The following is a 14,028-nucleotide window of genomic DNA, read 5'->3' on the forward strand; positions in this document are numbered from 1 at the left end:
CGAGTGACCCCAAGGTGCCTCCCGCCTCCCATTCTCCTCAGTCTCTGCCACTCGCCCCGCAAATGCACAGGGTGGGGACCTGGGCTCAGCACTGCCCAGCAGGCAGTTTGAGAAGAAGCACCCTTAGGGGCCACAGAGGCCATCAGCCAGTGCCCTGTATTTCAAAGCAGGGAGCAGGATCCGGGGTAGGTGGTGACAGACGAGAACCAAACCTGTCTCCCCCCTCCGAGCCCACTCAGGTCTCTGGTTGCAGGCCTCTGTCTGGAGGGCGTGGGGTCCCTATGCTCGCAGGGTCAGGGCCCAGCCCCCCGCAGCGGTGAGCCCACAGGCTTCCCTGGCCGAGGAGGCTGCAGAGTGTGACACCCAGCTCTTCCAGGCTGTGGCCCCACCTGCCCACAGTCTCTTCCCACGGCCCTCGTGCCCCCTGAGGGCTGGTGTCTGAGAGGAGGAGAGGCGGGCACCCACCTGCCCAGGAGAGGTGGCTCAGGACAGACGTCAGACCCCAGCTCTGCCGGCACCTGGGCACTTAACCCCTATATACCGCACTTGTCCTTCACAGAACAGGTGACAGTCCCTGCCTGCCTCCCTCCCAGGCTGGTTAGGACTTTTCCCAAAGCACAGACATGAACAGACACCCTCAGAAAGCCTGGAACAGGATGTGCATGTTGCCCTGACAGGAAGACCTCGCAGAGGGGTTTCCTCGGGGGCTACCTGAGGGTCACCCCTTAGCAAAATTCTTGAGATTTGAGGGCAGGTCTTTGAGTCACTACATGTAAGCACAGCCCAGTCATGGGGCAGACAGCAGTGGTGGCTGCCCCCACCCCAAGGATGGCGGTGTCAGGCTGTCAGCGGCTGAGGCGGGGCTCCTGGGGGAAGCCTCTGGGCAGGTACCCCCACAACCCCTCGGCTTGACCAGACACCCGTTCACCTGGCTGGGCCTCACCGCCTCCACTTCAGCTTCCGTGTCTCTCTGGCAGGCTGTTCGACGTCGGGGGCCAACGATCAGAACGCAAGAAGTGGATCCACTGCTTCGAGGACGTCACGGCCATCATCTTCTGCGTCGCGCTCAGCGGCTATGACCAGGTGCTCCATGAAGACGAGACCACGGTGAGTGAGCCCACCCGGCCTGCGGGGGCACTGAGAGGACTGGCCGTAATCGGCCTCAGTGGCCCACGTGGCCCTGCGGTAGGGTGGCCAAGGGTTCTGTCATTGGGCAAACGCCTGGTGACGCAGTGCAGGAAAGGCAGCTGTGGGCCATCCGGCTCTGTGTGCACAGCCTGACCACACGCATCTGCGCAGATTATGGTCTCAGGCAGTAAGTGCTTCTTCAGTAAACTCAGGCCAGAATTGAATTAAGTCGGTCCTAAAAGCAGGCAGGGTGCAGTCGAGCAAAAGTGAGCATAAGACAGAAAGAAGGGGTCTTAGCCCTGACAGCCGTCCCTGAGCGTGATGCAGGTTGCTGCCAGGAGAGGTGAATGGGGTGGGCGGGCAGCAGGCTGGGGCACCTGCAGAGGAGGCCAGCCCAGTTCTCTCCGCTGATGATGAGTCGCTTTCAGTCTGTGACCTCGGAGAACAAGAGTCAGCCTGGCCTGGGGGTGGGGGGCGCTCACCTGGCGTGTGTGCTGCGTCTCTCTGGGGCTCATCCTGGTTTGCTGCTGAATTCAGTCACTGTCATCTGTCGAAGGGGGTGACAGCAGTACCTGTCTGTGGGGAATCCGCGTGCAGTAATTGGAACCGTGTCTGGCACAGCAGTGCTGATTGGTGATTGTACTGTCAGAGCTGGGGGGTCCACTGAGAGTCGCCATCTGGGCTGCAGCCCACAGGACGGTGGGCCTGCCCGTAGAGCCTGTCAGGGAAGCCGGGCGTTGGTGTGGGGCATCCACAGGGTGGCCAGACACAAGCCTACGGCACCTGCTGGGAGTGGGGCTCCTCGGCTGTGCGGTCCCAGCCTCATTGGTCAGCTCCTCTGTCTGCAGCACTCACAGGCCCTTGGCTGCAAGTGTCTCAGGGTCAGCACCGGGGTTTGGAGCTGGCCTGTGGTCACCGCGGGCCTTGGACAAGGCCTGTGTTCTCTCTGGGTCTGCTAACTCATCAGTCCCGCCTGCTGGTCCCGAGGCTGCTGGGAAGCTCCGATGGGCTGCGGGGTGTGGGCTGTGGGGTACACGGTGCTGTGGTGGGGAGGAGCCGCCGTCCTGGGGGACTAACGCAGTGATGGGCCTTTTATCAGACTGGAGCCGAAGCCACATGCTGGCTTGTCCACCTTGCCCTTCCCCTTTCAGGCCCCGCTGCACCCCTGGGCCTGAAAGCCCCCCAAGCTCTGCTTTGTCCTGGAGGAGGCTCCCGGGGCCTCGGCTGTACAGATCCTTCTAGTAACACTGTCATCATTCCCGCTGGCCTCAGGGGCCGGTAGCGTCTAAGATCACCAGAACTGAGGGTGGGCCAGGGCTGTGCTTGGACCCGACTCACCACAAAGCCCAGGTGGGCTCCTGGACGCCCCACAGTGCCTCTGTGTGCAGGGGCTGCCCTGGTACACCTGTCACTGTTCCATCAGTCAGCTGCTTTTTGAGGCACTGCTCACAGTCTGATTGGCCACCCTTGTCTGTGGTCTGAGCTCCATGGGCTCATGTCTCCCCGAAACACCTGGGAGCAGGAAGCAGAGCTGGTGCAGTGAGCACAATGCTGGGTTTCGAAGAAAGTGAACAGGCCTCTCTCCTGGGACCTGCCTTGCCAGGCCTGCAGACAGCTTAAACCCAAGTCCCAGGCCCGTCAACCACGGGGTAGGGGCTGTCACTCACCTCTAGAGCACAGGTGTGTCTGGGTGCGTCTGGCAGCCACGGGGCCCAACCTCCATGGCTCTCGAGTCCCCATTAAACACGGGGCTGGGCAGGTGCCAGGCCTTGCTCTTGGGCACCCTTCCTGCTCTGCCCGCCCTCGCCCTGTGCAGCCCGGCCAGCCTTCTGCGAACTCCTCACCGACCTTTGCTGCTGAGCAGGGCCCATGATCTAGGGCACTTTCCCTCCATTCTCCTCCGCCTTCCTTCCTTCTGCTGTTCCTCTCCCGCCCTTTCTCTCACCTCCCTCCTTCTCCCCAGTTCACGTGGGCTGGAGCAGAGGACCCTGGGAAAGCTAAGGCACATGGGCCCAAGCCAGGAACGGGCTCTCCCTGGGGCCCTTTCCTCCCCAAGGCGGACCAGCTATGTGGCCCAGCAAAGAGCAGCCACCCCTCCAGGAGACAGGAATGGGCTTTCAACTTGGCAGCAGCCCACAAAAGTGGCTCACTGCTGGTGGCAGCAAGAGCATCACCGTGGCTGCAGAGCTAAGCCAACGACTCATGTCTGGGACAGGTGGCAGCACTGGGCAGTTGGGGGGCCAGGCAGATCTGGCCCAGGGGTAAGCGCTGGCTCTGCCTCTGCGTGAGTGTGGCAGCCGCTCCACTTCCTCTTCCTTAAAGTAGCAATGGTTGTGGGAGCAAAGCCTCATGGGCAGCTGTGAAGAGCCCGGGCTCAGAGCCGTCAGAGAGCCTGCACTCGGGACCCCACTCAGTAAATGGCCGTTGGCGGGCTCCTCTTTCCAGGCTCATGGCTAAAGGACAAGCTGTGGGCTACAGACACTCTGCCCTGGGAGCAAAAGCTAGGCCTTGCTGACCAGCCCTTGGTCCTCGGCCTTCCTCTCTGGTCATCCCTGTGTGTCCCTACGGGGTATGGGGCGAGAGCTGGGGCTGCCCAAGACACAGGTGTCTGGAGGTGGCTCCTGGAGCTCGGCCATGGGCCCTGGGGCTGGTGGCTGCCTGCCAACCAGCCAGCCACCCTGTCCACCGCACCCCGGGGCCCCAGGGCCTCATCCAGTCCTCGTACCTCAGGCCGGTGGCTCCAGCGACACTGGGCCTCAGCCTGCCACAACTTCTCTACCACCACTACCGTCACCACCGCCTACAGGGCCTTAACTTGCCAAACCAAGGCCAAAACCATGAGCAGATTCTGAGAGACCCTTCAAGCCGGGCAGGTATGAAGCACCTCCCTCCAACTGAAACCGTCAGCTAAGAGTTGAAAGCAGCAGGTTCTCGGGGCACCGTGGGTGACTTTGCTGTGATGCCTGGCCCCGCTCTCTCCCGCCTGTCACCTTCCTCACTGGCCGCCTGGCTTAGGCTGGTCCTTTCCACCCTCGCCTTCCATCTCCAGCCACGCAGCCCAGCCCGCAGTCCCAGGGCGGCTGTGGCCTCTGAGCCTCCACAGGCCTCAGGGTGGACTGGCCTTGGTTGACTTCCTGGCCCTGAGACTGGTTGAACCAATTTTTCGGGTTTTTCTCTCTCTTTCTCTTATGTTTCTGCTGGGTTTTTATCTTCCTCTCTGTTTTAATCTGTTTTGCTGGGTTTCTTGTCGGGGTTCTTCTGGACCCTCTCCCGAGAAACCAGCCCAGTGAGCAGCTCTCCCAGAGCTGCGCCCGCCCAGCCATGGCCCAGCCAACCAACGTAATGCCCAACCACAGCAAGTCGCAGCAAGCTCACCCCCCAGACGCTGTCCCCCGGTGTCTGCTTCCAACTCGGGATTAATTCGAGGATCCCCTAGTCCTCGGTTAATGTTCCCCAACTGAATGCGTGCCTCCCACCCCCGCTGGCGAATCCAAATGAAACCCCGGTAGAGAAATCTGCATGGCCCTCGGTTCCGTGTAGCCGTGTTGAATGGTGGTGCAGCCCCTGCCCCTGAGTGCATGGTGCATGTCCTCTCTGTAAGCTGGACTCCCTCCGGTGACCTCGCTGTCCCCATCCCGGGTCAGCCCTCTGTGGGGGGGTGGGAGGCTAAGGGCAGCATTCCCCACCCTGCCCACCCTGCTCCGCCCCACCCTGCCTGTGTGTGGAATGAAGCAGGGACCACGTCCCGTTTGTCCTTGTGGGTCCTCCCATCTCCATCCCTCCGCGGTGCGTTCGGCCGTGCTGGTGGGCCTTTCCCCGGCTTGTCCCGCTCTGGGGTGGCCGTGGCGGGTCGAGGCCCCAGGCACCGCCGGCCTCACCCGCCTCCCCACTCTGTTGCAGAACCGCATGCACGAGTCCCTGAAGCTGTTTGACAGCATCTGCAACAACAAGTGGTTCACAGACACGTCCATCATCCTGTTCCTTAACAAGAAGGACATATTCGAAGAGAAGATCAGGAAGTCCCCGCTGACCACCTGCTTTCCCGAATACACAGGTAGGGGCTCGCCGCCCGCCCAGGGACAGCAGGGACCTGCACTGCGCTCCTGGCCGGCAGACTCCCTGAGGGAGCAGGCCCCCTTCCCCAAGCCCAGTTTCCCTGTCCTGTCCTTTGTGGATGCTCAGGACTTGACCCCATAGAGCCCAACACAAAACCGAAGGCCACCTCTGTCACCAGTCACCGTTACTACCTAACTGTGGGGGGGGGCAGCCAGGGGAGGCAGCCTGGCCAGGGCCCCCTTGGAGCAGTGAGGGTGGCTAGAGCAGCCCAAGTGCCCATCGGCTCTTCCAGTTGGCCAGGGTCTGGTCAGAAGTGAGTGGACATCCCTAAGCTGACCAGCGCCCCGGCCTGGCGAGCACAAGATCAGACAGAGTCCCAACAAGGCACACCTGCTCGGTGAGCCCCAGCCTGACCCCACTTCCCTGAAAGTGGACATGGAGGCCATGACGTGGGCCCAGACAAGGCACAGCTCACTCTGTCTCCCCCTTTCTCAAGACCAGGCCAACTGCCCAGTAGGCCAGGCCCCCGGCAGTGTGCCGCCAGAGGTGGGGGCCGGGCTCACACCACAGCCACAGCCCTCACACCCACCCGTCAGCTTCCTCTTAGCTGTAAATTGGGGGTCTGTGGATCCCACCCTCATTGACCTGGACTGTGGCCTGTGAGCAGCAGAACCAGGCAGGGTGGGTCAGTCACCGAGGCTGGTTTGGGGCTGACGAGGCCTCAGTGATGACCAGGAGGTCCCGCCCTCACCTCCAGCCCAAATTTAGGAAAGAGTTATGATGTGGCAGATCCTCAAGGCCAGGCCTGATGGCCTGTGCCCAGACGCCTGAGGGGCTGGAACCCCCTCCAGGCCCACCACTCCCAGGCTTCCAGTCTGCACAGCAGCCACCCCAGCTTAGCGCCATGTCTCCAAAATCCAGCCCTCCTCCCTTCCCACAGCGGGTCGTGGCAGCCCTGCCTGGGCCTGGGCCCCAGTTCCTGGAGCTCGTGGTGGCTTCCGTGCAAAGCCAAGAGTCCTGTTCTCCTCCTCAAACAGCGGCTGCTCCCCTGAAACCCTCTGCCTGGGCTCACCCGGGAACAGTGACATGGCACAGCCCAAGGGAGGCAACAAGTCAACGAGCCAGACAGTGTTAGTCCCTGGATGGTGAGCCTGAGAAGGGGAGGGGGGAGGAGAAGGAGAAGTAGGCCAGGGTGGCTCGCAGGTGCCACACAGTTTCTACCCGCCTCGCCCAGCAGTGGCCAAGGGAGGTGACATCTTGGCCTGCTCTGAGGGATCACAGACAGGAGAGGACCTGCCTGCAGGGTGGGGGTCACCCAGGGGCTGGTTCAGACTGCCTTGCGCCGACTCACAGTAAGAAAGAACATCTGTGTAGGGAGGCAGGTGCCTTATAAAAGAACAGGAGTTTCATGCAACCGGACTCACCCTTAACACAGGTGAGGCTCGGTGAGCTTTGAGATTTTGCTCTTTTCATTATTTTTAAACTGGATGTGGACTATTGACTTGATTTCATGAGCCACGATGGATTTAGCTGAGTTGTCACGTTTCTCCCCACCCATCAGGGTTTTCCTTCAAGGTTGTCACCGAGAAGCCCTCAGTTGTGGCCTCACCTCACCCGCTCCCCTCCTGGTCTCTCCCACAGGCCCCAGCGCCTTCACTGAAGCCGTGGCTTACATCCAGGCCCAGTATGAAAGCAAGAACAAGTCGGCCCACAAGGACATCTATACCCACGTCACCTGTGCCACCGACACCAACAACATCCAGTTTGTGTTTGACGCCGTGACGGACGTCATCATTGCCAAAAACCTCCGGGGCTGCGGCCTCTACTGAGCCCCGGCCTCACTCCCAGTTGCTCACCACCCTACCCGGCCACTGCCCCTCACCCCCTGGGACCAGAGCTCCAGCACCTCTCAGACCACTCTCTGCACTTAGCAAAGAAGCACCGCAGCTGGCACCAAGGGGGCAGGAGGGAAAGGCTCCATGGCCGCCCCACCCCCAGACCTCAGAGCGTGTGGTAACACGGGCTGGGCTGGGTGCTGCGTCTCTGCACCACGCCTGAGATGGGCCACGCGCTGCCTGCCTACCACTCATTGGCCTCTGCTCCATCTCTGAGTGTTTTACCCCAGGGAGAGGGGAGTGGGGGCCCAGGCCACCGTTTGGCCCAGAACGGCCAGGCCCTACACTTGGTGACTCATACTTGAAGTCCCAGGGTCTTCTCCTGTCTTCTGGGGTTGTTTAGGTGGTAGGGGTGGCCTTGGGGCAGGGTACTGGCAGGGGTGGGGGCAGTGGCAGCCACTGCTCAGCTTTTCCTGTGTTCTCTCTGGGCGGGGGCAGCTCCGTCACCAAAAGGCAGGGTGGGACCAGGCCAAGTGCGCGTGGGACCGAGGTCTCAGGCCTTGGCAAACGCCTCCTTCCTGCCTCCCCTTGGATCTCAGCCCCCTTTTCTGGGCCATCCTTCCTTGCATACCCTTCGGGCTCCCCATGTCCTCCTGGGGAACCCCCATTCGTGACGCCTTACAGGTCTGTGAATGCTTCTGAAACTTTCATATTGCAAAGGCATGTGGTCGATGGTGGGAGGGCTCGAGTCCCGCGGTGCCTGGACAGAGGTGGAGGCAGCGGAGAGGGGGGCTGAGGGAAAGTGACTCCTGTGTTGGCTGCGACGGGGCCTCATGCCCAACCCTTGCAGGCCCAAGGGTGACCCATGTACCTCCTCCCATCACCCAGGTGTCAGGCAGCTTCTCCAGATATGGGTAGACATGATTTTCCTTCTCAGATTCACAGTAAATCCAACTCAAACTGCAGGGGCAGGCGGGCCTTAGGACTGGGTGTGGGTTCTACAGTGGGGGAGGCCCCAGGGGGCTATGGACACAGCCCCTGAAGCTAACACCCCAGCTTCTTTTTTCTCTGTGAAGAAACCAGAGAGTTTGTCCACAGGCCTTAGTGTCCTGCCAGCCCTCGGAGGCAGAGGAAGGCAAATGGATGGGGCCACCACCCTGAAGTGTGCGCTACCAGGGGCCATATCCCAGGCACCCCCTCCTCTGGAAAGAGATTCCTAGGACCCTTGAAGGGGATTTGTTGCAGAGATCCCTGAGCAGAAAGGCATGGGGTAACTTCTGGTGACCCAGGCCCAGGCTGGCGTCAGGCAATCAGCACTCCTCATTCTCACTCTTGGGTGCCTCCGGTTGGCTGATGCCACCAGCAGACACCATAGGCGGACCCTGTGTGCCCTGTGGCAGGCTATGCCTAGGGAGCCAGATGTGCCCATGGAGGAGAGGGGCTGCCCCTTGAGAGGTCTCTGGCCCCCTCTTCAAGCCCACAGCCTCCACTCCAGGCTCTGCTCAGTCCCAGGGCGAGGCAAGACCCCTGGGCTCCCAGTGCTTTCCCCTGACTGCCCTAGAGCCAGCAAGGACCCCACCATGCCAATAGCTCTGGGCTTCCTCGTTCCAACAGGCCCAGAGCTCTGGGGGGTGCATGGGAGACCCAGGGCACCGGCCCTCGTGCCAAATGCCTGCAGGGATGGGTGCCGCTGGGTGAACCCTTCCCTGGTCTGGCTCTCTTGCTGCTGCCCCAGCCTTACGGGAAATCACAAGGCAGCCAGGCTGCAGGAGCCACCCTGCCAGCCCAATTCCACTTGGTTTCATTCACCTTGTGTGTTGCACCTTGTCCCATTTGCTGGGTTGTAGCCCCCGGAGCCAGCAGTCTCAATGTCCTGTCATGGGCAACCAGGGCCAGTTAAGCCATTTGCCCAACATTGAAAACATAGCAGTTGTTTCCTGATATCACCACCCTGGGAGTGGCCAGCTGTGCCCCTACTCTGTCCTGTGACTCCAGACTCAGAAACAGCTGACAAGAAGGGAGAATGCTGGCCAAGCTCACTTCCAAGGCCATCGTCCAGGCCCAGGGCGCTCCAGTGCCCACAGCAGCCAGAGCACCAAGCAGGAGTCAGGCCCCCCAGCCCAGCTGCAGCATTGGGAGGCTGGGGGAGCAGGGTGCCTGGGGCCTTCCTGCCCTTGAGTCCCCTGGGCTGCCTTCTCTCTCCTAGACACTCTGCCCTGCTCTGGCCCTCCCACCGGCATGTTGAGAGGGCCCTTGGCTGTCTGATGGAATCCCTTGAGGAGAGGGTACCCAGGGTGTAATTCCTTTGCTGTCCACTGCGTCGCCCATCCATGGCATCACCGGCGGCTCCACCATGGGGAGGAACGACTGGGGGTGACAGACAAGTTTTGGCTCCGTCGTGGGTATGGGCGTTGGGGGCAGATGTTGTAAGTGAACAGACATGGGTGGGTCTCCAGGCAGTGCTTGGGGCCGTGGGTGAACTCTCTGACCGGCTCTCATTCAGCAGGCCACGGGGAAGATGGTTTCTAGGAGGGGCGCCTTTGCCACACCCGTGAACACTGTGCCTGCCATCCCGAGCGTGCAGGCAAGTTCCGTGCCCTGCACCAAATCCCTCCACAAGAGCCAGGTCTCAGCCTTCACACAGAGAGCGGAGAGAGGTCCCCGTTGCTCTCTGGCCTGACTGGAGGGCGTGGTACACGAGGCCCAAGGAGGCGCTCTGTTGAGTCTGTGGACTCTGGCCCTGCCCCCACCCTGAGCAGAGAGCCCAGCTTCGACACGTGGGACTCCATGGCCACCTCCCGTGGAGGCCTTATATGCCCAGTGCTCTGGCCCTTCCTCTTCCCTCAGAGCCCAGGCAGAGGGCCACCACCATAGCTGGTGCCAGCGGGCACCTCTGCCTCCCAGCCCAGCTCCACACCCCACTGGTGGGAACTGGAGAGACAACTGCTCTGGGCATCAGTGAGTCTCCTCTGAGGTAGGCAGCAGCCGCAAGTGCCCTCCCCACCCAGAGCCCCAGAACCAGGCTGTCTGTAAGCCCCAACAGAGAAGGCGTAGGACTCGTCTGACCCAAGCCCTGCCCTTCTGCCAAGATGAGACCTACCAGGGAAGCTTGCTTACCTCACAGCTCCCCTAACACATTCCCACTTTATACCCAGTGGCTACTTCTGCAGGTTCTTCCTCATCTCTAGCCTGCCTCTTTCCTGATCACCACTCCCCCGACCCGCTTTTCCCTTGGTCTGACCCCATGCACTCTTCAACCGCCTTGGTAGGTAAATCCTTCACAGCCCAGGCCTCAGTCTTTCCTCCGCCTGCCCAGCCCCCTTTGGGGCTGCTTCTGCTCTTCTCTGAGCCTCTGGAAGCCTCTGGGCGCCACCTGGCAGTTCTCAGGAACTGGCCTGAGGCTCCAGCTCTGGCTACTGTCAACTGGGGTGCCAAAGGCAAGCACCCCCAGACAGTTTCCCCTGTGGGCCACAAGCCTACAGAGTAAAGGGTTCCAGAAGCCCAGGGCAGAGAGAGGACACAAGAGCCAGACCAGGGAACAGGGCCAAAGTGTGGGCTGCTGCCATGTATCGGTGGTCAGGCTCCCCACGCCCCCCGCCAGTGAGGCGAGTCCAGAACCTCCATGCCCAGGAAGCATAGCAGGGCCTTCCCTCTGGGGCCTCTGGGCCTCCAGCCAGCCAGATGAAGGCCCCTGTCAAGGGAGGGACAGGTCAAGGCAGAAGCAGAAAGAAGGCCTCCCAATTTCTGCTGCCTCCCTGCACAGCCATGCCCTTCCATTCACTTCTCTCTGCCCCTCTTGGTTCGTCCCCAGCCCCTAGCTGGGCCCCCATTGCACATATCCTCTAACCCCCAGACCCCCTCCCGGTTCTGCTGCTGCCACTCTTCTCCCCTCCCTCCTTAGCAAACCTATCTTAGGTGCAGTAGTCCCACCTCCCAACCCTGCCACCACCAACCCTCCCTTATTAACTGTAATTTTGTAAGTAGAGTGACTTGTTGGTTTAATAAATCTCTAGTTATTGTAATAATTTATTGGCTGCCGTAATGTATTTATTAGTCCCCCATCGTTAATAAAAAGTGCCAGCTTTTTCTAGCGTGAGTGTGGTGTGTTGTGTCAGTGCCCAGGAGCTTCCGCCAGGCGTACCCACACTTGTGCCCTGCCCCATTTGGGTCCTGGGATCAGGACTGTGGGCTGCCTGGCGGAGGGGGCACGCCCTACTGGGGGCAGAAGGGTTTGGGTGACTGGCCACCCTGCCCAGCTCTCTGCATTGTCAGGAGGGCGGAGGCTGTCCTGGGCTGACCCCACCTTCCTGTCCTAGCGTGCTCGGTGCCAGCCATGCTACCTCTCTGGGTGCTGGCACAGCTTTGCTGCAGCTCTGGGCTCTGCTGCAGCCTGGGACACGCGGAGGGCTGGGGAAGACAGGAAGGTGACAGCAAGCGGGGCAGGTGGCTGTTGGTTGGCGGTGACCCTTGGCTTCTGCGATGTCTCCCATTTTGACTTATCTCAGCATCTGTTTTCTCTGGGGAAGCTTGTAAGGACAAGCTGTGCTCTTGGCTCCTTGGCAATGGGTTCCAGTTCGTGTGGCAGTGGAGGGATGGCAGTCAGGCCTACGGGGCATGGTGGAGAGGGGTGCGTTGGTGCCGGCGTCCCTGTCTCTGCAGCAGCTCCCCTTCCCACTGCCCTCCCCACAAAACCTGGTCTGACTTGACTACGTACGGTGTGTCCTCTGCCTCCCCCTGCCCCCCTGCTCTGTACCCCTCCCTTTTCCGTGCACGTGCATTCTTTCTCCCCAGCTGGACTGTGAGTCACAGCAGCAGGAGCTGGGCTGGCCATCCCTGCAGCCCCATAGCAGCCCAGCAGACACACCCAGTCGGAATCGGCGGCAAGAGTGGTGGGGGCGGCTGTGCAGAGCTGAGGCTTAGCACAATGGGACTGTGGATCTCAGGCGCCAGCGGGATTTTTCCTCCAGACCTAAGCTCGGAGGCCTCTTGAGGGAGAAACCTTCGGCCCCTCCCACACACCAAATGGGTGCAGTCCCCACTCTCAGATGGGGGCACCCTGCTCTTCCCGCCTGGTCCTGGGACTGCCCCAGGCATATATCCCCACCACATCCTCCATTGGCTGTAGACCAAAGCAATGCCTGGGACAGTTGTGCAGTGGAGCTGGGAGCTGGCCTCAGGCTGCAGGTTTCTGGCTCCAGGTTGAGCATCTGTGGGACAAGGTGGTTCTGTGTGGTGAGAGGCCTTTTCCTGTTGAATGCTTGGGTCTTGGAGCATCTCGACTCGACTCTCATAAGTGGCCCAATGAGCCTGACTGAGTGTTCACAGTCCAGGCCCTGAAGTTGGCCTCCCAGGTAACCTCCACCTGCCCTTTTCTGAGCAGGCTCCATCGATCGGGCAAATCAGTCTCCTCCTCCCTGAGTGTTATTGTGCAAACTACAGGCAGACTTTTGGTGAACTGAGAATGAAATTCACTGGTTGAGGCTAGATGGGTAATAAAATCGTATGACTTTGCTACATTTGTTTAGCAGAGTAAAGAGGCAATGGCATTTACTACAGACCCTACAGTAAGGAGTAAAACCATGCCAGTTGTCCAGGGGCTCCCAAGGGGCAACTGAGAACTGAAGACAGCCCCCACACACACACTGGCACAGCCTCAGGAACAAGGGTTTGGGGCTTGTCCCTTACCGGTCCCTGGTGTGATGATGCAATCATGGGAGAGAAGTGACTAAAGACGCACAGACACAAAGCAGGGAAGCGCAGGTGCAGTGCTGGCCGAGTGGGGTTTGATAACCAGTGGTGGTCACTTCACCATCTGCTTCACCCTCCTGCTCAGATAGAGGAACCGGGCCATGGCACCTGCACATGTAGTTTACTCATTTCCTATGACCCGCTCGTCCCCGGGGAGGAGTCCATCTCTCAGTGACTAAGGCGCAGAGATGCCCACACCAGTTATCTGCTCTTTCTGATTTGGTTCAGTCTTCTGACTTCAGAGGGAGAATGTAGCCTGGAATTACTTCCTGGCTTGACCTGTAGACCTAGGGTGCTGGGTTTGAGATGGACAAGTTTTCAGGGCTCAGACAGTTCTTGGAAAAAAACAAATAGCTGTCCCCTCCCTGAGGGAGGTGCATTTCATGAAACCACCTTCCCGTGCAGAAAAGGGTTTATTCACAGGGAGACATGCTCCCCGGCACTGCCAAGAGACATCACCCAACTTCATGTGCCTGGCATCCCACAGTAGGCTCAGTTAGGCCTTGCCCAGGGCAAAAAGGCTGCCCCCTCTATTCTGATTTATTTTCAGTGCCCGTCATGTGCATTCATGTGCTGAACGGGCTTCTGTGTCGTGCTTCACGGCCGCATCACTGAAAACGCCCTGCAGGTCAGGTCCAGCCTGAGGGGGTTTTGCCAGTCCCATCAGCACTTCTGCAGGCAGCATGACAGAAGCTTCTCCCCCGAGGGGCAGCCCCGCAAGGATGCGGTCAGAGCCTGGCATGATTCCTTCAGATTACAGGTGGGGCCTAGCGTCCCTCACTGCTCCCAGAGGACTTCCCCCACCCACAGATTAGGCCCAAGAGGAGAGGTCTGGACAGGAAGGGCCGAAGTCCAACTGCTCCAGCAGCCCCCTACTCAAAGCGTGCACACACACGCACGCACACACACACACACGGGCACGCAGACCTTCCCATGGCTGGGGACTTTGCCCTGGGGAGAGCCCACCTCACGCCGTCCTCAGCCTCACCTAGGGAGCAGGGGTTGGTCCCCAGTCCAATCTCCGCCATTGGCCCCAAGATGAAGGGTGTAGATTCAATGCCAGAAATGAGAAGCCCGGTGCTGCGTTACAGATGACATCCAATTCTATCCCTCAGCCTTCAGAGGAGCCACGGGCACAGGAGGCCCTCCTGCGCTGCCCCGTAGCCCAGGTCCTCTCTCAAACCTAACTCTCTCTTCTCTCTCCCTGTCTCCGTGTCCCCCTCCGGCTGTCTGTCTCGCTCTCTCCCCTCCCGCCTGCGGC

General features: G+C 60.4%; 1 protein-coding gene across 3 annotated transcripts in view; it reads left to right on the plus strand.

The window, feature by feature from the left end:
• GNAO1 (G protein subunit alpha o1) overlaps positions 1–14,028 on the plus strand; it is a 145,413-nt gene that overhangs the window by 125,957 nt on the left and 5,428 nt on the right. For 2 of the 3 annotated variants that reach the window (XM_081030806.1, XM_081030805.1), the window contains one exon: positions 978–1,107. In XM_081030806.1, the coding sequence (XP_080886932.1) occupies positions 978–1,107 (130 nt within the window). Of the gene's footprint in view, positions 1–977; positions 1,108–5,028; positions 5,183–6,825; positions 14,023–14,028 lie in introns of those variants that run through there. The other variant, XM_081030807.1, reaches the window with a different exon arrangement.

The sequence above is a fragment of the Rhinolophus hipposideros genome (assembly GCF_964194185.1).
Source record: "Rhinolophus hipposideros genome assembly, chromosome: 21".
Lineage (NCBI taxonomy): Eukaryota > Metazoa > Chordata > Mammalia > Chiroptera > Rhinolophidae > Rhinolophus > Rhinolophus hipposideros.